At 40.2% G+C, this 27,149-nt stretch overlaps 1 protein-coding gene across 1 annotated transcript in view; it reads left to right on the top strand.

The window, feature by feature from the left end:
- The window catches only part of LOC141441968 (uncharacterized), a 162,954-nt gene that overhangs the window by 76,541 nt on the left and 59,264 nt on the right, over window positions 1-27,149 (top strand). Inside the window, exons 2-3 of the mRNA XM_074106854.1 lie at window positions 6,879-7,054; window positions 12,123-12,330. Of these exons, the coding sequence (XP_073962955.1) occupies window positions 6,879-7,054; window positions 12,123-12,330 (384 nt within the window). The remainder of the gene's footprint in view (window positions 1-6,878; window positions 7,055-12,122; window positions 12,331-27,149) is intronic.

Here is a 27,149-nt window from a genome sequence, read left to right as displayed (position 1 = left end):
CTGCTAAAGTTAGTGGACCGTAGACCCTCCTTTATCTCTTTGCTAAGTCACAATATGGCCGCCACAAGTTTGAACAGCTGACTTTGACTAGAGCAAAAAACCATAGGTACCGAAGATATTTATAGTGAAGGCAGGGCTACGCAGATTAAAAAAAACAGGAAAATTTATTTTCAGGAATTTGTATTTAAAAATCCTCTAAATTAGCAACAATAAATATGAAAAAAAAATAAGGATGATTAACATAATTATGGCTTTTTGCACAACATAAACATGCGGATCGGAAATGGCGGGAAAACAAACATCTCGCTTTTTATTTTTTTTCCTGGTAATTTGCTGTCACTGCTGTCAATTTTTTTTTAAATTATCCATTAGGCCATTTTTTGTCTTTGATTTGTCAAGGTGGCCAACATAACGCGTCTAATCCGTCTATCAGCAGCTCAACAACTAGCAGACTGCTAGCAAGCGTTTATGAATCATACTTCTTGACAACCGTCTAACAAGCTTAATCAGTCTGCTAAGTAACAGACCGATCAAACCTCAATTAAGGATTTTTTATGAATAAGGCTGTTAGTCTTTAATAAAGCCCTTAAGCATACAGACTACCGGTGGTAGATTTTTTTTGACATTCATAAGTGCTTGTTATAGCCTAAATTTAATAAAGATATTTTGACTTTGACTTTGATTGCTGAGCTAGTAAAAATTGTCGCGTAGCGTGGTTATCAGCCGACCGGGGCACGGCGGAAGAAAATTTTGCCGCCCTCTTATTTAGGGTACTCATTCTAATCGGTCCGGTCTAATCAGTCGGAATTATCACCATCATCCCAGCCTAAACACTTCCCACTGCTGAGCACAGTCCTCCTCTCAGCATGAGAACACTTGGGCCGTAGTTTCCACGCGTGCACAGTGCGGATTGGAAACTTCACACATATCATTATTTTTTTATGGTATTTTACCGCCCCTAAATGTGCCGCCCGGCCTCGCCTGTCCCAAGTTCCCAACCCAACTACGCTACGCCACTGGAAACACTGATCGTCATTCCTAATTACTCTTAGGAATTTTATCATCTGCCCGAAACCGCGGTCCACCACGACATAATACAATATTGATTGGTGTGTCTGTCCTTCATGTCTAACGGTACACGATTATAGTATACATCCTGGATTTGCATGGCGGGGGAGGCTCTGTACATATGTATGTATGTAATGCTATTAGGCCGTACAAAGGAATGCGAGGATTAAACCGACAGGCCGACAGACAGATTCTATACCTACTCATACGAAATCCTGTAACCGAAACTACTAAAATGTAAAAAATGAAAACAGTCTGTTTCACGGATTCGTGGTGTTCGCAGATTTTACTGCTATTATCTTATTGAGTTATTGATTTAATGAACGATGCTCCTATGTATAAAAAGAAACAGTAAACTTGCACACAGCTGAGCTTCCGTATTTTGTACTCGCTATCAAACGCGATGTCCTATAAACGCCAAGCCTAGCGGCCGAGGCGTGCGGGCTACGAAATAAATCAATATCTAAACTATGTAAATCCTTATCAGCCATAATCTGTCACACGCGTACTGGACCCAGATTGAAAAACTATCGATTTTACCCCGACGAGGGTTTTGGCTCTTATCACGGGGCCGTAAGGCACATGGACGGAGGCACAAGTCTGATAGAACAACGCTGGAATAATTTAGGCTGAACAGAATGAGGACGACGGACGTTTTGATTTCAGATTGAGTTCTGGAACTTTCTCTCAGTATTAGTAGGACACCTCTAAAGGTGCCTTTGAAGTTATGAGCTGGCAACCGGCTTTAAAACAAGTCACTCAAAGGTGCCATTGGAAAGTATAAAATTATGCTGAATTTGAAATGTGATAAGAGCAAAAGAAAATTTTAGCTGTAAGTAATCTTGTAAACTATTTGAAACTTTATTAATTTTATTATACCTAGTTCGAATGGTATTTCGAGTGATGTTATTTTAAAAACTATTCGCTGTATATATTTGTATCATTATTTTCGTGTTCACGTGGGTCCATACATGCCACCAGGTTAATGTTAAATATTCTCCGTGCTACTTAAAATTTTAGACAATCGTTAGAAATGTATTTAACACATGGCAGTTCATAAAAAACTACGTCTAAAACGTGTGATTTCTTTTTGGTAAGGCCAACATTATCCCGGTCTAGTAAGGCCGGTTGTCAGCGATAGATAAACCACGAACATGTATTCAAGTGGACGACGCTTGTCGCCTAATTTGCTTGCTGTAACTAAAACTAAACTTGCTTGATTTTGATTTGAGTTTGCCTTAACCAGTTAGTCTCGCATGTTGCCAAAAGGCGGGTATGTTTAATGGAATTTTATTATTATTTTTTGTATTTTTTTCTTTAATTGTATAATATAGTTTTTAAGTATTTTATTTGTAATTATATTATTATGAAAAAATGACTTTCTGCCAAGTTTCTTGCGGCGCATTCTTCTTGGCAATGATGGTCTTTCCGAAAGCGCTGGTAGTTTAAAAAGTGACGTGTAAAAGTGCCCATTGCGGCCTATTTACTGAATAAATCATTTGTATTCGAATTCGAATTTGGAAACTAAAACGGTGAGCTGTGCGAATTAAATATATGTAGCTAACAAAACCGTATTTTTGATAAAAATGTGCTTTCACCGTACTTATATTTACTTCTCCTGTTTTTACTTTATAAAACAGAAAACCAATAGAACTACGAGTATTTATTCAAATCATAATAGTAGGGAAGCCCACGATGCTAAATCGGGATTTACTCGAGCGTCATAGAGACCTATTGGGTGCGAAGCTTAGATCATAAGAAGAAAAAATGTCATATAATATATACCTTTCATCGGTGGGGGGAATTGTTATAGATTTTCAAAAATGTAAAAAAAAAAACTGTTGCATGGACATACTCGAGCGCGTCAGATATTGACATCATCCATGTCCTACGTATTTTTAAAAATGTACGTATGTTAATCTGATTGTTTCCATGATGGGGGTGGTCGTACGTAAGGGTTGAAAATTAAAAAAAAAAAAAAATAATCGGGCGCGTCAGATTTTCTAAGGGATGTTAAGAGATCCTAAAAAAAAGGCTCTTATATAATAATCTGACGATTTGGATGTGACGCAAATCCGTAGCCATTATAGAATGTGCATAAAAAATTCGCCATTTTGAAATCCTCAAGCGCGTCAGATTAGATATATATGGTTCATCTTCATGCCCTAGACGTGCTGTCTCATAATCTGACGATTATCTGGAGGGATTCGCCTAATCTGACAATTAAATTTTTTTTTTTCTTATTTTTCTTTAAATCATTGAACTTAATTTATTGAAAAGCTCAGGAAATAGCATGCAAATAAAAAAGTGTATTTTTTAAGTAGAATACTGTATTTATAAGAAAATAATTATAAAAATTGAACTTTTTGAGTATTTTTTCTCAATTATCATCGTCATCGGTAGAATCATCTTCTTCCTCTGACTCGATTCCAAAAATACCAGCGCACGGCAGCGGCCACACAGTGAAACTTGAGTAAACAATAAGAACGAAATTTCTGCCGTAGTGTTGTCGCGGCCGTTAATAAATGCCATCCTTGTCTATTTATGAACGCATTCTGCAAGAATAAGTAAGCGAGATATAGGTCCACCAGTTTATATTTGTTAGTGAAATACGACACCCGCCATCGACCGGGAGCCGGTCGCTTGCCACTCTAGGGTTTTTGACAGCGTGCCGGGAGCCGATCGCCTGCCAAACAAGGATGTGCCGGGACCCGGACGCTTGCCACTCCAAGGTAGCAAAAACGTTGGAAATACGTTGTAAACAATATCATGCCACGAACGAGTCTGTGTGATCAGCTGTGATGGCGTCTTGGCAACAGAAACCAGAGTGAGGACGGAGCGAGAGAGTAATAGATAGAGAAAGAGTGAGAGAGGAATAGAAACGCGGAGAGGGAATATAGGCATCACGTAGCTGAATGCAATAAACTTTATCGATGAATGTTTGTTATTTCGGCTTGTGGAAACCGTCAGATTATATATTTTTCGTAATTCTTGAATTATTCCCTTCAAAATAAAAAAAATTTAACCACGCTCGAGAATGTCGAGATGATGTTTTTTTTTTACAACTTTCTAGCCCTACTCCTTCTTTACGTCACTCTCAAATTGTCAGATTAGTGGAATACACACGTTTTAGTATGTGACTAACTCATCCTACCTTAATCTGACGCGCTCGGGAATTTCAGATGATGAATTTTTTTTACTAATCTGATCCTTTATCCTTGACGGGCGGCCATGTATATGGGGCTCATAGTTGGTGGAAGGACTTAACCGGGTACAAGGTATCCCCTGTATATTAATCTGTCGCGCTTTAGTAAATCCCGAAATCCCCTCTTGGGCTCCCCTACTATAAACAACGTTTACACTTTTACAAGCATTTCTATTATTATTAGAATTTGTTTATACGTTTGTAATCCTAGAGAGCCTTGTAATCTGATTACGAGTGTCAAATGTTGTTGCTGGAATTAGTCGCTCGTTATAATACAGTATTTGTTGTTTTACCCGAATGGTGCCATAAATTCGTAATGATATTAACATAGGTACGAACAGTTCCATTAAAATTACTATTAAAGATATATTAAAATAATAAGTTCGCCTTTAAAGTTACATGTATCTCAACGTTTGTCAATTGTGTTTGTTTCTTTATTTCTTATTTCAGTACAATAAAGGCTTTTGAAGTTATTCTATGTTTGATAATTTATTTTTAAAATAGTAAAATAGTTCAAAGAATTGTAATTTGAACGAATTTAGTCTTGAAAAAAAAGTGTGCCCGGTTCACATTATTCCAGTAAAATCGTGCCAGTAGCAATACATTGCGGGGTCACAATCCAAACGAGTTACACAAGATCGATCGAGCGCCGCAGCGTCATGCTACTGGAACGGTTTTACTGGAATAACGTGAACCGGGCATTATGACAAAAATTCCGGAAACCCTCCGCATACCCTCAAATTGCACGTCCAAATATGATACGAGTATTGTGTTTATCTCTGACGCAGTACGCTATATCTTTTCTATGAAGCGTGAGAATGCCGGGGCCGTGTTGGCACTTTACGTTTAAGTAGACGTACCACTACTCTGCAAAGCAGGATCTACGTGGGTTTCTGCCTGTGGAACCGCCACTTACATTAGCATTACTATATCTGCAATCACTACTTCTCCCTCTTTTATTTAAATCTCGTAACTCAACTCAACATAGAGACCCCCCACATTAGCGTAGCGAAACTTTTTTTTTTTTACATAATACACTGATTCCGCTGCTGTGCGGACGCTGGCACGAGGACGACGCTCAAAAGAAGCTGGTGTAGGGAGTCTTTAAGCTAATCCGAACCTTAAATCACACGGGACTGAAAAGAGACAAAGAGAGGTAATCAACTGAGATACGAGCATTTTTGAAAGTAGTGACGATATGTTTGACAACCTATTCCGCTCTGATACGAGAAGGTGACTGTAAATTTAGTTTAGAGTCTGTTTGGATTTTGAACTGGCTGCTGGATGGCCGGCTCGTAGCCGCTATTAACGTGACATAAATTGAACCCCGCACATTTATAGCTGACGCCTGACATGCGCTCGCCATGACATCACCCGGTTTAAAACTCCCGACCAACCCCGTTTAGGCTAACAGCACATTGGCACCCTTCCATTTCGCCGCGCAAGGCTAGCCTAGGGTTACCATTTAAAACTAGAAAACATTCTGACATTCATCTAAAGTTGTCGCGTGTGTATTGCGCAATGGGAAGTTGCCACAGGCATTATTTCTCCTGGGTTGTAGCTTGTAGCTTATTGTTGAATTGAAAATTGATATTTTGTAGGCAACAAATTAATATTCTTAACTTGATTAGGTACTGTTAAAATCGACTGGATATCAAATAAAAGACGATATTGTTTACTTTACTTTACTGCACACAAAAACGCACTTCACCACTCGTGTCGATCGAACAACAACGTTAGGTAAGACAAGAGAACACAATTACCCGTCACTAAAATTATCATTACCTACTACATCAAACGCAATATGCTTAAACAAAATATCAAATAGATTGCAAAATAAAATCGTGATTATTTAATGTTTTAAACACACTGCAATTTATTTTTAAATTCTTTTAATAATCGTAAATTATTTACACCACTGCCGTAATGACATAATGCCTTAAAATAATAAATAATGTTAACTTTAATCGAATCAAAATTAATAATTAACAGTACCTATTGATACTGAGTCGTTAACGTTTGCCAAGTTTGGCTGGAATGCTGTCAAGTGGCTAAACATCTGGCAGGTCAGGGCAAATCCTTAGGTTTGGTAACCCTAAAATGACTAATGCCTTGCAACCTAACGCCCAACAACACGCGATAACCGGCGCATTAGCCTAATCACGCTATCGCTTCGGATAGCAATTAAATATTCATTACATGCAGCGCCTGCGGGCTTTAGGCTTTAACTGTTTTTCGTCGGATTGTTTGGGTTCTGACGAGGAAGTTGAGAACACTGTGGTTTATTCGAATCTTCGCAGTTAGTTTCATTCCAGAGGAGTACGATCTTGATGTGGAAACATGACGATGAAACATTAATAATATAGTCAAAATGTATTCTTAGTTAACTGTATGTGTAAATGTGTGTCTGAGTTAGTTTATTTTTAACGTTGGCTCTATTTTTAATAGCCACATATGTCATAAAAACAATCTAACGAATGAGTCAATTGGAATTCTAAAATGTCTATTAATAAACCAGTTTGTTTCTACTCCAATTCTTAAGTATCTCGCTGCCTTTATAACTCGTATTTGAAGCTCTTGTCTAACCAATATGTTTCTCCCACAGCACCAAGGATGGAGAAGGCCAAGGCATACATAAAGAGCTCTCTTAGCGCGTCGCGGCCCTCCTCGCCGCGCGAGAAGACGACGCCCGCGCCCGCCGACGATGTACGCGTCTGCTTCGTCTGCGGCGGCGCAGGATTCAGCGACCAGTTCACCGTGCGGGTGAAGGCTGATCCTCAGGTGAGATTCTGGAAAATTATGTAGGATAAAAATTAACTGACGGAACAATCGATGTGTTATTGTGAAGAACGCAGATGCGCTGTAGTTTTGTGACTGCAATAGCTTTGCAAATCTAAGATAATCCTTTACATTTCTTTCATGAAGCTAAGAGAAAAACAATCTCTCTTCTTTTGGCGTTATGTTTGAAAGAGAAACGAAGAAAAAACAATATTGGGATGCAGGAAAAATAGGACAATGCCAGTATTACTGAAGCGATAAGGGACGCCCTTGAAACAAGAGGTTTCTTTTCGGAATTTTTGAAATGCCAAGCCAAGCTTGGCCAGGTATTTGACTTTTTGTACACATTTGCAGCTCCAATAGCTTTGTTTTTAACACCCAAATATTTTCCGATCACTCAATCAATTGACCACTTAACCATTCAATGTCATCATCCCGAAGTAAATGGTTGTCAGTTATCGTCGAACCGGTTGTGGCCGGTTGTCAATTGACGAGACACGTAAAACGATTGACTTTAGACACGGCCCAATTGACATCGATGACGGTCCCCTGACAACATTGGTTTTGGACACGTGATGTCAGGATGCCGTTTTTAGAAACGTCAAACGTTCGAAATGTTAGAATTCTTCTGGTGCTGCGCTGTTGAAATCTACCGCTCGCCCCGCTCCACTTCTACACAGGACAGTGTGTAGTGGATTTCTCTGCACGTCTTTGCTTCACTCGCCTTCTGTACAAAGTATTTTGTAATAGGTAAGTACTTTGTGATGGGTACCTCGAACTTATGTTTTAAATTCCACCAGTAAGTTACCAAGTGAAACCAAATAACATATATTATTAAACATTGATAGTCCTTTCAAAACTTTGTTCTGTTGCGATACCAATGACGGATCGTTTTATCTACAGCTGCGTCGGGTCTGGAGCTCGCGAAAAACTTGACCTTTCATACCCTAAGGGTCCAATTTTGTACCTGTGTTAATATTTTGGTAAGTAGCTAACGAACTCGTGTTTGTTTAGGACATGAGGTGTTTGCGAATTGGATGGTTGATTGATGAATTTTATTTAGCTTTTGGAAGTATACTGCTATTCAGTCTGAACAAATTACTCTAACCTCATGATGACACGGCAAGGCGCAAAGCAACTGCGCCTGTCTCGCATATAGAGGTACTACTTAGATTTTGCCCGCGGCTTCGTCCGCGTGGAATTCGGTTATCGCGCGCTGTTTCCTCGGGAACTGCATTTTTCCGGGATAAAAAGTAGCCTATGTCAATCTCTATGCCAAAAATCACCGTTTCGACGTGAAAGACGGACAACATACAAACACACACATTCGCATTTATAATATTAGTATGGATATCTACATTGTTCTTGTTGGTCCTCAACCGCATGCAATGAAATACTATAATAATACTAAGCCACCACCTAAAATAAACATTAATGCTTGCGTCGATTAGGTTATAATTAACACCTAATTTTTCAGCTAATGTATAAATAATAAGTTGCGAAAATTATTAGATTAGATTAGATTAGATTTATTTATTACCTTTTGAAAAAATACATTATAAACACATGTCAGTTAATTACAAGAAATTCACAAAAGGATCGTCAAAAAGTAAATCGTATTACAATAAATTGTCAGCCAGAATAAATAAAAAAAAAATAGAATTTAGAATGTCAAATTAGAATTCAATTGAATAATAATAATTAAAAGCAAAACAAGAATATACTTAAATCTAAGTCAAATTTATGCAATAGGAACAATGTTGGATCATAAAAGGTGCTGGTTATCACATGTGCATACAAATTATTAATGTTGCAGGTGGTAGGACCTTGTGCAAGGTCCGCCTGGATTGCTACCACCATCTTGCTCGCTAATCCTGCCGTGAAGCAGCAGTGCTTGCACTGTTGTGTTTCGGCGTGGAGAGTAAGACAGCCGGTGAAATAACTGGCACTTGAGGTATTCCTTCTTTGGCCTCTAGGTTGGCAACGCATCTGCAATACCCAGGTGTTGCAGTTGTCTATGGGTGGTGGTGATCTCTTACCATCAGGAGATCCACTTGCTCGTTTGCCATCCAGTCGAATAAAAAAAAAAAAAAAAAAGCAATAAAAATGATACGTTTAGACCTTCTTATTCAAGCTATACAGGTATCCTGTTTTTTTTAATGCATCTTAACAAAAATAAATCTACTCGGGTTCCTCGATTTTTAGACACACAAAGCTGCCGATTATTGAAAGAACTGACGTGGCATTACAAGCATAACCTCTCTTTTGTGGTAGTATCATTGTTCATACATAAATAATTGCCGGCGTCGTGGGATCGATGTATCGGCAACGGTTGTTCCCGGGAGAAGAACGTACCGACGTCATCGCTTCCGAGAAACCTATTACTGAGTGGATTCTCCCATAAAGTTTTCTCATGGCTCGCTTGGATTATCATAACGTGTGCGTAACAGGACCTTTCATCTATGATACACACGTCTGCTATTGAGCTTCTGATAAATATCGCTATACGGAGCTTTATGAAAAATCTAATTTTTTTAGCATCCCGTAATTTCAAAATCCAACTGCCGGATCTAATTTATGCGTGCAAAGCCACGGGTACCTATAGTCTAGTTTTATGTAAAGAAAAGCCTTCAGCAGTAAACTGGTTTTTCATTAATTACCGACCATTCTGCTAAAATATGTGATTCACAGCGATTTCCTTGTAGCAGTTCGTTGAAATAGCGACAAATAGCATTGCAGCGACGGGTAAGTGTAACAAATCTGCAGGATAATGAGCTACGTTCTTGGTTAATTTTCCGATACCTGTGTAGGTTCTGAAACAAAATTGATTTTAAGATGTATTGCAACCCAGAACAAAGTCTCGGCAAAAATCTGCGGGAACTTGAACTGTAGAAATAGTGCAATTGTCATTGGTCCTGTCTGCGGGAGCCATAAAAGGACGTTAACTTGTGTTGATAAGTGAAAATTGAGTAGAAGGACAGGTTTATGGGTAGAGTTTTGGGGGTTCATATTTAGACCTACTTATCGTCCGCGGACAACACGCATGCATGTAGTTTTTTTCTTTGCCTTTGTGGCCTTGCCGGTACTCCTATCTATTTGCAAAATGTCATCATTCTGATGCTCTTGTCTTTTCTATTCTTAATGATGGCAGTTCACTATTCTATGAAAAAATGTGAAACTATGCAAAGTTAAATCTTTCAAAATATCCGATTCGTCGCGCCAAGTGAAGCATATTTTGTCCTGTTTTACCGTGTCAATATACTTAAGGGTACGTTCACACGGGCACGTTGACCGTTCGACATACACCAATGTGACGTGTTGATGTGTACCTAGATCGTGACATGATCGACGCTACGATTAGAACTGCCGATGCTCGAACGTGTGATGGTGAGAATGACAACTCGGGATTCTCTTTCTGCTTATCTAGTCTCATTCATATCTACAGTTCGATTCACGCGACACAGAATTCAATAGTGCTCAAAAGTAAAAAAAAAAATTACACCAGAATTTAGACAGTGAGGTAACATACTGCTGTTTCGGTTTTAAATCGCCCTCGTGAATTCGCATTTTGTGCCCGAGGGCGTTCAACTCTGGAGGCAATTAAATTGTCACCGTGCCTACCGGTGTAATAAAAGTATGAGTCCGTTTAACAAAAACTGGGTCCCAAAATTGGAGTGTGATGGTGGGATACATACGACCGCTTTCATATTACGCGAGCCTATTACATCGCAAATTGTCTGTAATTATACAGCCATGTGTTTTTCGGATGTTCATAAAGATTCTTTTAAACCTGTCGCCAGTCTGACTGGCTTTCGATCGATGTACCTAATGGTGACTGGTGAATACTTTTAAAAGGAAGACGTTCTCCAATACGACATTTATCATTTCTGCCTTTTTGGTGGCACAAACGTTACTAAAAGCTGTGCCATATAAATTTTGCCAGTGTCAAAATCCGGTGATGACCTCCATAATAATTGTTATTCGTTTACAGAGTACTTTAAATCATAATTATGAATGTGGTGTTGGTTCAGCTTGTCTTATAAAAACTTGTCACCGACCTGCATTCCTTTCGACAATTCGCCGACTGTTTAAAAGTTCCCCGAGGGGTCTGAACTGAAAACGCTCCTTAATTTAACTGTCGTGCGAATGACTCACGTTGCCCGGTGGTCTGTACCGCTACGTTGTCCATTCGTTGCTGGAGTGAGATCTGATAATGCTTGCCGGGTAATTATCGGCTACACTTTGTATTGAATTGAAGGAAGTTCCGTGTTTTAAATGCCCTCGGTTTTGTGCAGTTGAATTTAATAGGTACTTACACAAAAAGTGTTACTAATTTGTGGATTAGAGACAAAAACAAACTTTCTAGTAATATTTTAGGATTAAGGAGCGGCCACACCGCTGCTTAAAAAACGATGACGGCACGGAATCGCAGTGACATGCCGTAAGCGTCACGACTTTTGGTGGAGAGCATGCGGTAAAGTCCTGACGTTAACGGCACGTCACTGCGATTCCGCACCGTTTGCGTAATTTAAGCAGCGGTGTGGTCGCTCCTTTACTCGTATGTACTGTGTATTTCTGCATAAAGAAGACTCACAAAGCAAGCCTAATGTTTTCCAGTGATAAGAGTTTTATCTATTCAGTGACCTCAATGGCTTTGCGTTGACGTTTGCTAACAAGCTGACTGAACTATGACCTACTCGTAAACGTGACCGAATGTAGGGAGAATTTGTGAATCAGTCTAGCTAGGTGAACAAGACACCAAATTACTGTATAAAAAGATTCAGTGCTCTACGCGTACTCCTCTCGATACTTTGATGCTCTACTTTCGATATTTTGACCGTCGAGTTTTTAACGTTAGGTAGATATTATTAATTTTCGATAAACAGATACGTCCCCAGCGGTTTCAGGATGCTGACGGGTCTGCCTCGCTTGTTGCAGCGCTTCACGGATGTTTGCGGAAACGCGAATCGATAATTTTGTAGCCATCATTTGTAAGCGATTTGAAACATTTCATCTGAAACAAATTAATTGAATATATACTATCCACACTGAATCCCCGTGTCTATTCCAGAGCACGGAGCCTTACTTCCCCTTCCTGGGCGCGCACGCGCCGCCGACGGGCTACCGGCCGGAGAGCGCGGACGAGGAGGGCACCGTCCGCTGCTGCTGCGTCTGCTACACCTTCCTGCGGCAGCAGTGGGAGCAGTACGACCGCGAGAACAAGCCCCACAGCCAGAGGTTCTACTGGATGAAGCGGCTCGACGGGAAACCTTTTATTGGTGAGTTTGCTGCAGCTGCAGCTATCGCGAGCTATGGCTATATATAATGGTGATTAATGCCCGCATTAAAAACTGACGTGTGATGCCCACAAGCGACGTTGGTGCCTGCTTTGATCTGTTGTTCTTTATTTAATTGGAAATCCGAGGGAGATGCTTTTGCCCAGCAATAGGACAGAAAATGCAAAAAATCTGTTGTTCCTTTAAAGTTATCAGAAATACAAAATAACTCGTACATAAGTAAAGAGTTTATAAGTACTTACATGCAAATAAAGCGTATTCTACCATAGGTCTCGTAGGTACTTCATTTAACCAGGTAAAAGAGACAACCAACGAACGACAATATATTTCAGTTGTTTCTAATCCACGATTCTACATACTTGTCATTTTACATGATCATAACAATGCTCATTCTCTCGTCGGGCTGGATGCAAAAAGGTTGAACTTCCAGCGGGTCAGACTTTAATACGTTCTGCAAATAATTGCAGTCGAGAACTATCCGGACACTGCGAATGTTGTCCCCCCTAAATTTGCTGTGAACCATTTAATTCGGAACCGGACGAATTTATCGGTGCCCTAGTTTACCCGTGGTGAGCTACAATAACTTGGCTCGTAGTTTTAGCGTTAGCTATTGTATGTAGCTTCAGCTACATTTCAGGATACTGCCAATTTTTTAGGGTTCCGGAGCCAAAATACACCTTATAGTTTCGTCAAGTCCGTCTGTCTGTCCGTCCGTCCGTCCGTCGTAAGTCACAGGCATTTTACTCGAAAAATACAAGATGTATATCAATGAAATTTGGAGCACAGATGTCTTGTCAAAGCGGTGACCTGTCGTTTCGCCGAGTTTCATTACGCAGATTTTCGTTTCGCAGACAACTAATGGCAGATTTTTCTTTTGGCCGAGCAGCGTTTGGTATAATTTCGTTACGCCTATTATTCGTTTCGCCGAGTAGTCGGTAGGAAGAATAGCGATAAGCAGATTTACGTTTAGTAGATTGTTTGTTTCGTAATTGTTTCAGTAAACCGAACAACTGTTCGTCGAGATACGATAAGCAGAGTTATCACATGGCATTCATATTCTTAAGTAGATTTAATGTTCAGTCTATTTTTGTTTTGTAATCTGCGTAGATAAAATCGGTCAAACGACAGATAGGATTTTACTGAGTTGACTATATAAATATACTAGCTGTTATCAAAATGTAGTTAGGTGCGACGACGAGCGTTAGCGAGGAGGAGTGTTAGGTAGAATTGCGACCAACAACGCACGAGCCGAGCGAGCGAAGCGAGCGTGCCGCGGCAGCGGCCGGCGAAGTGTCAGAACCGAACTGCTAGCATCGCGACTTGGTTTGTTGTATAGACTCCAATATAAAATAAATACAAATGATGGTCAAAAATACGTTTATTACTTGCGTTATACCTACTTTTAAAACTTATGAGGGTACATAAGAAAATCATATAGAATGCGCGGTCAGCACGGCGTGTAAAAATGCCAATAAGGCCATAGTGTAATCCACACATATTCGCGGCATTGAATGCCATTCCCCAACCGAAACGAAAAGATGCGAAAAGTTGATATGCGCACTGAATAATAAATAGTTCAACCGTTACAAAAGCGAAAGGTTGTTCGAGCAAATTTACAAAATGTGTAGTGATTAATAGGCTAAACGAATTTCTGTGAATAGTTGTTCCGCTTACTGACTCATATGCCAAGTAAATAGTCTGCTAGAGGTTGAGTTACGAAACGTTAGTCTGCGAAACAATACATCTGCGTACAAATTCATCAGCGTACCGTTACTCGGCGAAACGTTGTCTGCCAATCAATAATCTGCCTAAAAATAGTCGGCGAATCATTAGGTAACCTGTCAAAGCCGCTATTTAGTTTTGTAGTAAAATTACAAAAATAAATATTTATAGGTGGGCACTCCATACACGTAACAGAAATCGAAAAAAAAAAAATTTTTTTTATCTCGCATCAACGTGTGGCACATAAATAGTTGGACAGCTCTTTTGAAAAGATAGTAAGGTTTCTCAAAAACTTTTTTGATTAAGTAAAGATTTCTGGAAATAATCGCTCCCAAAGTAGCAAAAATTGTGCCCCCCCCCCCCCTCTATCTTGTAAACCGTTTGTCCAAAAAATATGGAAAGGTAACGCTTAATAAATACTTTCAACGAAAATTGGTTTCAACATGATCGGATATACCGTTTTTGAGTTATTGCCGAAAAACTGCGCTTCTCAACAAAAGGCCGTGAAGATACGCGCTTTTTCTGGTAATAATAGACTTACTATAAAATTCTACATTAATTTGTCACTAGATGAAAACCCGGCTTCGCTCGGGTAAAACGTAGACTCCTAATAACATGTTTGAAAAATTTTTTTTGCAGTTTAAAGACGTCGTACTTATTGAAAAATCTGACGTATATTCCTAGCCTTAATATTATTACAAACGTACTTTCACAGCTAACCTACGTATCGGTATTTTTCTAGTAATATTTCTCCTAAATCTTATTTGCCCAAATAACTGAGATGTCTCTGTCTCATTATCAAAGAAATTAGACCTAAATATACGGCACGATTCGTCTGTACGATCGATCTGATGAAAATCGACGAATCGTACCGTGTGTGGGACCCTTAAGAGGTCACAATGGAGAACGAAATGCAAACCTGTGACACGTGATGACGTGACACTAACGCCACTTTGATGTGATGACTTTGACAGGTTTACTTCGGAACGCCATTATATACTTAGTAATTTATTCAAGTTTATATTGAAAATACTCGATAATCCGAATTTTCCGCCTACAAGTTGTCGACTCGGATTGACTAATTTTTTACGCTCTTCAATTTGATGTGCATTTTGTTCGACTCTACCGTAGACCGGTACGAAATTATTAATATAGATTATTATAATCAACTTTTTATTCGCACCAACATTGATGTCTTCATGTTGTCAAAACGTTAGATGAAGATGACTTCCACAAAAGACACACACTACAACTGACGTTATTATATTTCATCTTACTCTAATGGTTTTTTCTTATATTATTAAACCGGATTTTGCTACACAATTGCAATGTTGGTGAAATATTAATACAACGGTTAAATCTCTGCCTATGGTTTCATGCTAAAGGACGAAAACTGTTGGGCTTCCCCGCAATGCCGCAATCGTTGGCCCCTTTCACTTCGAAAAGTAATACAGTAGAACCGGCCTCAACGGTGCGACCTCATTATTCATTTTTATTAAAGGTGTAGCAATTTAAGGCACTCGCATGTCCCACTTGCAGACTGCGCTACGATCGCAACCGCCAAATTACACAAGTACCTAATGCGTTTTGTTGACTGTCTCTTTGTCTGGGTTTTTCTGTGCATCCATGTTTCAGTTTGTATTTTCGATATGGATTTCACGGGATGACCGTAAAAGTAACAAAGTCAAAGCCAAAATATCTTTATTCAATTTGGGCTGGCGTTTTCAAAAAAAAGTGTACCCTTTCTTTTTTTTTTTTTTTAATTGAGGATAAAATATGGTTTTTCTGTTCAGAAGAGCACAATCGATTCCGATCGTTTTAAAAAAATGTCCCCATTTTTTCATACTAAATTTTATGAGTGTTTTGAGGTATGAAAAAAAAACGTTGCAAAACTGACGTTTTTTTGGGATAACAAGCACTTATGAATGTCAAAATAACCTACCACCGCTTCGGAATAACCTCTGTTGAGAAGAATCCGGCAAGAAACTCAACGAGGTAGGTATATATTTTTTTGAACAGATTTACAATTTTATTAAATGATATCTATAGATCACATAGTATTTAACACAACTTTTTTTTAACACATTAGGTTCGCTATTTGAAGGGATCGCCAATGCGGATCGGAATTACATATTTGTATTTCCACCCAAATACACATCCGGGCCCTGTAGTATCAAATTTCAAGTCGTAGCCATTAACCGTTGAGTTCTGCGCAGAAATCCTGGCCGGACCACCAGACTATTGTATTGTCATTGTCACCGGAAATTTCTTCTCCATCGGATACCAGGAAGTGGTCGAAAAATTGTTTGCCAATTTTCAAACCACAACATATAATAAATAAATAAATAATAAATAAATATCACGGGACAATTCACACCAATTGACCTAGTCCCAAAGTAAGCTTAGCAAAGCTTGTGTTATGGGTACTAAGCAACGGTTAAATATAATTATATAGAAGATACATACTTAAATACATATTAAACACCCAGACCCGAGAACAACATTCGTATTTTTCATACAAATATCTGCCCCGACACGGGAATCGAACCCGGGACCTCAAGCTTCGTAGTCAGGTTCTCTAACCACTAGGCCATCTGGTCGTCGAAACTACTAATCTCTAATAAATGGTGGTGTCTAATATTTAACTAAGAAATTGTGAAAATGGCCCAGAATAGTTGTCACACGGAATTATTAATAAGAAGGACCGCCATGTTATCATGTGTATTTCCTGTCTGAATCGATATTGCTACTTCTGCTATTAATCACGCGTTTATTGTGTGTTCCTTAGGTTTAAGTATATGTAAATTAATGTAACCCATAATATCCCATAATCGTTGCAGTAACTAAATTTTTGAACCATTACACATTTTAGAATTTTATCACAGACTGAATTGGGACAATAGCTAGATATATGGCTTTTTAGCCATTTAGGCGCGTCGTCGCCGTTTTAGTTCGCATGACATTTTCTATTTCTCTTTTTATTACTTTTGTGAGTGTGCCTCTGTAAGGCGTGTAACAAGAACTCCGAAAACAATATGATTATCCGTTCTTATTGGATTTACTTACTTAGCCGAATTGCTTGGAAACTTGCGACGTTACATAAAACAGTGGATACACGCGTTCGCTGAGAAAATAGGCGCACTAAGGCTTTGCAGGGATTATTAGGATCGCGTTTGAGCCAAGCGAGGCCCCACTGTAATCCGGAACGAACGATTGAACAGAAACTTTATTAACTGCCCCAGTTATCTTCACTTGTGCAATGTAGAATGGAGTAGCTAATCTAGACGTTCGTTTCCTTGCTGCGTGAAATATTGAGAATTTCCAGCATATCACCACCAATTATGTGGTCTAACATATAAGTCACACTTTATTCCCTGCAGGGTAGGCAGAGATAATAGAGCGCCATACGCTTCTATTCTGACATACTTTTCTCGCTTCATCCACATTCATCGCTCTCCACCCTAAAGTTAAATATGGCTTGCATATAATAAAACAATAATCAAAGTGAAAGTGCGACTTTAGCAACACATTTGATAAGATGCTGTCTAAAAATTGGTAAACCGATTCTTTGGTTCACCGCACAAACTTTCCCTTTTTTTTTGTAGCTTACAACGAATCTTTTTAGTTAGTACAGATCGCTGTCTATGTACAGTCGAGTTCATAAACTTGTGAGCAAAAATTTGATCAAAAATATCTGAACACGCTTCTACACCGTTAACAATAGAGTCAATCAAATTTTTGCTCACAAGTTTATGAACTCGACTGTACATAGACATGTCACATGTCACATGAAAATATAAGGCAATCCCATAGGAATCAAGGAGTACCGAGAGTACCGACACGACACCACGATACTGGATGCTTATTGCTAACCACTACTCTAAAATGGTTAAGTAAGAAAGCAGGCGTGGCATTAAATAGAAGCATTATAAGTTAATGTCCAAGCCTTCAGTAAGTAGAGAGACTTGCATTTCTGCTTTTATACTTTACTTTGTTGCAAAGTATATTATCCGATTTCCAATAACGCCCTTTCATCGCCGACGTTGCAGACTACAAATCGTGGGCACTGTGTTGCCAGGCTTCGGTGTTTAAAACCCGTGGGCGAAACTGCTTAATCCGGAGTGGAATCCCAAAGTTTTACTTTCAGGGAATCCGTAATGTTTGTGTCGGTAGACTAATATTCAACAAAGGACTTTCTATGAATGTTGAGTTTTTATGCTCTTTTTCATATCGCGCGATGCTTGGACTTAATTAAATGTCATGTTTCGTTCGAGTGTACCTATTTCTGGTCAAAGATATCGACAGACGGAACGCTGCAATGCGCACGTGCTGTATTGCACGTGACGAAATGTGGCACGCTTATACAGCTACGTGCTGTTCTTTGAAGAAATTGCAACTGCTGCGGGTACAGATGCAAAAGCTTTTCATTTAATTAAAATAAACGATTAAATTCGCTCTAAAACTGGTATGGTATACTCAGCGGCACAAAATTTGGCCCACTCTACATACAAAATTATTTATTTTTGCATACATTTGGGGGCCAGTTTTTTTTCGCTCAGTGTACATTTACTGAAGAGGCTCAGTTGAACATGTCTGCCGAATGAATCCGGAACACTGGGCCAAAATGTCACGAAAGGGATCCCTTTCTAGCGACGGATATCGTAATAGGGGCAGACAGAGACGACCTAGTTGCTTGCTCGGGACGGCAAGAAAATACGTTTGATAAACGAAGGTGTTACAAAAGAGGAGAGGCCTTCGCCCAGCACTGGAATGCAAAATGGCTACCCTTAAAAATATCTCGACTGAAACTTGAACGGTACGTGTTTTAGTTATGTCCTGAGACTACAAATCCCGACGCTTTGAGCCCCGTTTCGAGTCGCGAGTAGATCTCTAAATAATTTTCCAAAATCCGCGAACCTGATGGGTTTTCCTCCAAGCTGGCAACGCTGCGTCCACGTTTATCGGTCGCCTCACCGGTTCTAGGACCGACATTGTTGCGTTCCGGTTTGTTATGCCGAGTGGATGTCGTAAATCCCGCGCATCGATCCCCCGGGATAAATATGGCATCGAAACGTCTAGGTTGTGCCGCAAGGCTCTGTTCTAAGGGTGTTGTTATTCTTTTTTTAGATAGATTAACTTTGACCTTTGACTGAGTTATGAATGAATGGCAGCTAAGAAAACTATTTTTAACAGTCTATTCTGTTTTAATGTATGACAAAGGCTAGGCTAGGCTGCTAAGTATGCCCATATTGTTCATCTTAAAAGAAGTTTTTTTTTTATCATTCTGTTAGTTTTATCTTTCTGGCACAGCTCGTAACATACACAAGCGTAGGTACAAAAAAAATAGACAAAGTTATTACTTACTCAAATCCCCCGTCCATTATGATGAACTTAAACGAATGGCTATGTAAATACAGTGTTTGAATAAATCCGACAGCGGCGATTGCGCTAACGCGTGGGCGATGCCTGTTTGTGGCACTCGTGCTGTGCTCAAATATGTCTCGATATCGCCGTCCACGTCTACTCAGGATTTGTCATTTTTGCATGAGATTGTACACAGAATTTATATTTTCGCCGACTTTTGTAAAATGGCTGATATTAGCTCCAACTCTTTGGTTCGCTTCATTGGCTTGGCATCGATACGCCTAAATTATGGATCAATATATAAGGCTTTGTATTTGAAGAACTAGTTTGACTTGATTTAATATTGTGTGCAGAATTCACTCTTCTTTTTATAACACTGTTTTCATAAGACCTGCTACAAAAAACAAGACAATATTGCTCATATAAAAACCTAATAATGTTGCGGTGTCGTCCTCTATAATCCCGCCTAGTCGGAACATTTCTTGTTTTTCGCTCGTCACTCGCGCGCGTGGCTTTCTTCTATGTTGGATACAAGGGTACAATAATAGTTGTGCTAGCGATAGTTTATAAAAGATAATAGGCCAAGGAGAAGTCTAAATAACAGCGTTAGTCAGACAATGCCTCCGTCGACAAAGCCGCACAATCAAACGCTAACGCATTTTTTTCGTGCCAAGACACACATACATTGTTCTGGCAGTAACATTGGAAGTTGATGAAGACTAAGTATGATAATGTCCTGCGCTGGAAAATGGGGGCTGTGCTAAGGTTTCACGTCGACCTAGTCTACAATACAGTTTACAGAGGTAATCCGGCCGAGCAAAACTGTAGCGACAGACGACAGATGACAAAAGTTTATTTTTCATAGGGGTTTATAATTGCTGCTTGAACTCAATAATTCCAAGTGCTACCTCCTTAGAGGCCTTATTATCTAATAAATTTGGAATCACTATTTATGAGTGGATTTCGCAATCTAGTTATGTTATGGATCAGGTAAACAACAGCTACGTGGTTATCCTATTCTTCCCAATAATCTCGAATTTAGTTCTTTGCAGTATACCCTGCGAGATTTCCCCGAAATAGCAAAAATAACCCCCCTCCGCGGGTGTATCGCCGCTATTGTGTCCAACTACTCTCGTAACAGAAACTACGATCCCCCAGATTACGATACGTAATACCTCCCTAAAAGCCTCCGCCGGCTGATGGACGAAAATAACCCTTTACTCGATTTTAATGCTTCTCGCACGTACCTACTAAGTATGAGGGCGGCGTGGGCCACGTGAGTCAGGAACATATGGATCGCTCGAAGTTGGAAAGAAGTTGCTGTTCTAAATGTATACCTGATCCTTCTGATCCAATTTATCTCACTCGTAACAATTAACTTTCGTGAATGTTTAACAATAAATGTTTCCATTCAAACTGCGTTTGTCTCTTTGCAACTAATAACAATACGACAGATGTTTTTAAAAAGATATTCTCAAAGGGATTTTACTTAACAAAGCCTCCTTTAAAACGAATTCCGTCGTTCTGTCTGTATCATCCGATATAACTCCCTGTTAAGTTTGTTATCGTTGAACTAATTTAATTGAACAAAAATGAATCACTAGTGTTTTAGAATACGTGTGTATTCTCGCGTGACAACAATCCTTAGCAAAATCACTCGTTTTTATACTCCCAGTGATTCTGTCCATAACATTCGAGAACAGTCCAGCTAGGACATCATGCAATCTTTGACACACACTTCTCGAAAGTTCTGGAAAGGAGATCGACTGTGTCTCTCACACGTAGTAGTAGCAAAACTCTTTATCGTACAATGAGGAAATACAGGCATGTCACAAACAGAACAGTACAAAGTACAAAGTTGGACTTATCCCTTGCAGACTTGTCGTATAGGCTGTCCTTGTCACACACCTTTTAGAATTTTCCGGAGACATGTAGATTGTAAGATTGTAACGTGGCTTGAAACGGTCTGTAAATTGGTTTTCAGGAAATAGTGTTATCTGAAATATTGTCCTGAAACAACCTGAAAACATGTTTTAGTCTGCTGAAAATGGTGCTAACTTGGGATAATTTTTAATTTACCATTATGTGGACAGCCTTCCTCCAGAGTGGCCTGACATAGGGACAGTTTCAGCTTGCTCGCAAGTAGTACTAATTTCAAACAAAATATATTTAACTGTTTTTCACTTTGACCCTTCTCCGTTGCCTACACATTTTAACCGTCGGACGTATGGCTTAACGATTGATTACGAAGCAATTTGTTATTTCATTTACCGTAGATATTTATTAAAGCTTGCAAACATTCCGCGTGGAGCCTACGCTCTGTGCAATCCAATTGTTATCAACACAAATTAAGTATAGTTAAGTCTTCCGAATTAGGAGAGCTTGCATTGCAGGTACTATGTTCTTCTCAAACGTTATCGACCGCGTTCAGATCGTTATCGCTGATCTCTGATAACCCCAATCACAGCTAATTGCGTTCCACTCTAGTATTGAATTGGCTAACTGTGATCTCACAAGGAAAGGATAATGACACGTTCCGCGATTGGTGTTGTTTGTGATGAGTGTCCATATAAACGTGACACATTTAGATTCCATTGATATGTGATGTGACACACGACAAAATGTTTGCGTTGTTCTTAGTATAAAGTGTGACAGTGGGAAGGTCGGGATTCTACAAATTCTTTACGTAATTTGTGAGTGTCTCCTTGGATATTTTTCGTTTCGACCGGGAAAATTACATTTTTCATTTCGCTCTTTTCATACTTCGATTGGTGCTTAAAACCGAAGATGAAACGGTCGTTTACCGCGAGACGAATGGGTGTAGTTTGTCATCGTGTGAAGTGCGACGAGAGTTTCGAATTTCATATCTTAAGTTCGCAATTCCGGATTATGTCAAGAAATATCCTCGAAGATTTATCTTGAAATATGAAATAATTACGTAATTGAACGTGATATTGATTTGTAATGTTATGTTGCCCTGGATCATACGAGTACTAGAGCTACAACTAACAATGTTATAAACACTCAACTGAGGACACAGATAAGAACCACGTCCAATACTTTGAAGAAGCCTCGCCAAGCTGCTCCAGATGATGCTACTTCACGTTATCGGCCGATACTATCTTCTGATACGCGTGTAATGCTTTGTGATGTAAACAGTAGCTGCTTTGATGAGATGAGATAGCACATGTCATGTTTCACTTAAAAGCGATAAAAAAAAAAAACCTAGACAGGGCTCTACTCGATTGGTGCATAAGGTGTGGTCCTTACAATCATGTTACATATTTTATATTAATCAGAAGAACGCGTACTGGTAAGTGTTGAAATGTCGATGCAGACAACACAAATGGCATTAGATTGACAAGACGGATAAGGATAACTGACCGATTTTATGATTCTATTCTTTCTAGGAATATCAACTACCGGTTACGTCTGATTAGGTAGCCGGAGTTCTGTTTTTCTTTCATTTGGGAATGAATTCTTTTGCCCTTTGCAATTAAACAAGTGTCTTAGTAAACTCTGAGTGTATAGAAAAACCTTGTGCGCAATGAACTTTGGACCTGAACGAACAATTAGAATAAACGGGAATCTGGCGGATGACCGAATGCAGGATGGCAAAAGAGCTATAGTTAAAATTGCGCTGAGGTTTCCATACCGCGTGACAAACAGATCGATAGAATGCCCCTGTTTAAGGCAGGCGTTTATTTGCGCTGCCCGTCATCAACGCGCATTGATTCTGACGAGACATCCTCTCCGCATTTCAAATGCCCATTACCGCGGCGTCCATCACCGGTTCAGAATTTTCCGCCGTCCCAATGTTTAGGCAATCGTTCGCGGAACCCGTTTGTTTTCAATGCATCGAACAATGGCTCTTGTTTTGTGACGCGCAATGTCGATAATGTCGTAACGGCGGCTCTACATTGATTTGTGGCTTTGTTATGACAAGTAACAGCGAATATGCGAGCTCTTTGCATTCGGGTTTTTTTCCTTGTAAATATTTAATATTTACGCTTTGGTATTTTAAAGAGATTTTTTGTATTATGGTCGGCTTCCTTGGCGAATCTACATAATGTGATGACCTCAATTCCTTATTGCTGTCATTACTGGTTTGTTTTACCGTCTTTGCCGTCGTTATAGTTTGAAACGGTCTACAAAATGTAGTTGTAGACCATACGACGAATGCTAATTTAAATTTGTAACACTAATAAAATCCAGTAGATTTCACTGTACAGTGTTACAAAGGCGTTAAAAAGTGCTGCTGCCTGGGTACGATACCGATGCGATCGTCTCGCGCTGCTTATCGATATGCGCATAATCTGCTCCGGCGCCGACGGCGTCTCTGCAGGCCTCTGACCCAGCGGCTTTTGGGCTGACGTGCGTCCTAAATGTGGAACCACTTTGGCACAATATTGTGATTATTCCATTCCATACTCGTAATAAGTTCGTAGTTCGTATTCATCCTCGGTTGTGCATATAACTCATATAAGCGACGAGAAGTTCTAAAAGGCACGCTTTAGAACTTAGAAGATACAATAAAAGAGCTCTTATCACAAGTTAAAATCGGACAAGTTTAGCATTGCAACAATGTAGGTAGTCAACTTTAGAGTGATAACTAAGTAACCTGCTATGAAATTACTTAGTAATGTGGGCCATAGCACAGCAAGCACAAGTGGATGCAACCAACGCGACTACTCATTGTGAGAGTAGGCGTGTGCCCAGCAGTAGGACGTTTATAGGCTGGCCTTATGATGCCGACTGTCCTGAAATTTTAACTGCCAAGAAATGGGTTCTTTACACACCAATGGATATAAAGTTGTGGCGAAATATGAAGGGGCAGGGAGCAACGTTCAGCAGTAGACGGACTATGGTTGGTGATTGAAACACCTATGAACTAAGGCTAAGGAGACATGTATAAAATCGCAAATTCTCGTTTCAAACTCGTTTCAAACTGCAAACTACTCGTGATTCATTCACATGCATATAATCGCGGCGGCATCTGGGTCGGTTACATCAGCGCTTAACCCTGTGAACTGCGAACTCGGCCGGTATTGTTGGCGCAGCGTGGTGGTGCGAGAACGTGCGATCCGCGCTAGTTGCGAGAGCCGCTGAGAGATGGCGCTGCGGGATCCTGCGTCGGCGTCGCGCGCGATGACGAGATACACGCAAAGTCGACCAAAGAAAGTGGTTTAACGGATTTGATAATCTATTAAGTAATTAAACTTTTACCATAAAAGCTTCTGGAAGGTATGCAGAATATTCATATTTGTAGAATAACGCACGTGCGTCTTGTGCGTTTGTAATGATGCGTGCAGACTGGTGACACGTAACTGCCCAGCCAATTCGATCAGTGGCATGGCGAGCGATCTCTTGTTCATTACGCGGTCGTGTTGCTCGCCACTGTACAATGGTTGCCTTGCCTGGCTGGACACGCAATGAAAATAGAAAACTCTTACCACACCGTACGCTATGCTTATTCTAAGTAAAGACTACACAAATGCCCATGATTGGTGACTTCAGAAATGGTTATTGCGAGCGTTTTATTGTTAATGTTGACTTGGCATTTTGGCATGTTTGTCTGTCCCGTGGGCATTTCAATCCAAGAGGTCCCTTAGGTTGTTGAGACAAGATTAACCTTCGTGAAAAAATCGACGGATCATAGTCCTGGTTGTACAAATGACACCAAGTCTTGTAAGATTCCTCTCCTCAGCCCTCGCTGCCGCCGTCGAATTAATACGCCAACGTATGCTACACGCAATAAAGGCTCGGTTCAGTGTGTCACGTACGGCGCGCGACCCCTGCCCCTCCAGGCCGACTGCAGCTCTTTGATGTTATAAATAGCGCGGTGCGACTCGCGTCGGACTTCGCCCAGGGTTGATTCATGATTCCGGTTGGGAATGAAAATGTTTGTGATTTGATTACAATCTAGTACCTTAATCGCTACTTAGAGGTATAAAAGTAACAGTGGATTCCAGCTAAATCAGATTATTGGTTAATGGCTGAGCACGGTACGGTTCCGTTGGAATTCCCTCGAATCGCTATGGCTCCGGCTTGGAATAGGCTTGTACTCCCTGCCGAGGTTTTTTTAAGGGACTATAGTATGGGGTTCTTCTATAAAGTATGTTCAAAGTTTTTAAAGAGTCGTTATCGTTTTAAGCTTCTGTAGGCTTCTATAGGTGCTGCTAGCGTCCATAGGCCACGGTAACCGCATACCGTCAGGTGGGCCGTACCCGTACCCGTACGCTGGTTTTCCACCGACGTGGTATAAAAAGTAGGAGTTAGGTACTATTTCATTCAAACAATTATCTGAATTCTTAGAATTTCCTAACTCAATAGCATCTGTATGTGCTAGAAACGATAACCATTGGAGACGGTGCATCGTCTGTCTATCCACGACGCGCACTAACTGTCTTGGCATAAGCATTGAATTGCTTTCTTTTCGCTTTATTACACTCGCGCCCATCCCTGACTCGCAACTCAACTGTCCGGCGTTGACAGGATCAACAAACCGTTTTACGCTCTATCTGGAAATCGCGAGCGTTGACTCCCGGTGGATGGCGAGACCTATTTCAGGACGTAGCCGGGTTCGTGGAAAAAGGTTTGTTTAGACTCACTGTCTGTCTAAAATTCGTCTGGAAGCTGCTGAAGAACACGCATGCCGCTAATGATAGATTTCTTTTGGCGATGTTGCCATGGAAATCCTTGGTAGTCTAGTGGAGTGGTGTGACCATGGTGTCACGCAAAGATCGTGAGTTCGAGCCCGAGCTAAGAACTTTTCGAGTTTCATGTGTGGATAGGAAACCACGATACTTACACCTTCGGTTACACCATCTTTGCTTAATTGTTTTTTGGTCGTGTTTGTCATTGTCAGGAGAAGGTTTGTACGAAAGAAAATATTTGATAAATTATATGCAAGGAGTACCTAAATAAAAACGAATTAAAAAATCTATATACAAAAAGTTAGAGACAAAGGATGTTTCTAGTGTATATTCAGTCTCATTTTCGCTATTAGTAGGTATACTGGTGCGAAGGTGAGATAGACGGCTAGTTTACATATTTTACAATAAATAACACTACCAAGACGTGTAGGTAGAAACTCCGGTACCTCAAAATATATTCCTCAAATGTATATAAAATATATTCCACGTGTTCAAGTTTGTATTAACCTTAAACTCTTGCAAAACACACCGGGTCAGTGTGCCAGGGTCCAAACAAAGTCGAAAAGCATGGGCGGTTTCACCTCTGCTCCGCCTATAGCTCCGCCTCTGTTTGCTCTCGGCTTTACAGACACCTCCAATAGGTCCTAGCTCTTTGTAGTAGAGGTGGGTAAATCCGGATCTGAAGATTCAAAAGAGTCAGAACCTCAAGCGGATCCGAATCCCTTAATGACTCCTTTCAAATCTTATTGACTCCGGAGTTACTAACTCCGACTGGATCGAGCGGCTCGCCTCGCTCGTGATCGCCGTCACGCTCACTCACACTGACTCGCTCCGTCCGCCTGCTTTTCGCTCTCGCTCGGCTCGGAATCGGATCGGCAGGGCTACTACGAAACTCGAAGTTCGTATCGTACCGTCCCTCTCGCGCTCGTATTAAATAGTATAAAGTGTCAGAGAGACCGCACAAACACGAACTTCGATTTTGGAGTTTCGTAGTAGCCCTGCGGATCGGATCTTGGACTTGGATCTTATTATCTATGTTGGTTGGTCGGTTCGGTTCGG

The sequence above is a fragment of the Choristoneura fumiferana genome, chromosome 24, assembly GCF_025370935.1.
Source record: "Choristoneura fumiferana chromosome 24, NRCan_CFum_1, whole genome shotgun sequence".
Lineage (NCBI taxonomy): Eukaryota > Metazoa > Arthropoda > Insecta > Lepidoptera > Tortricidae > Choristoneura > Choristoneura fumiferana.
Note: the sequence above shows the minus strand (reverse complement) of the source record. Positions and strands in the feature narration are given on the sequence as shown.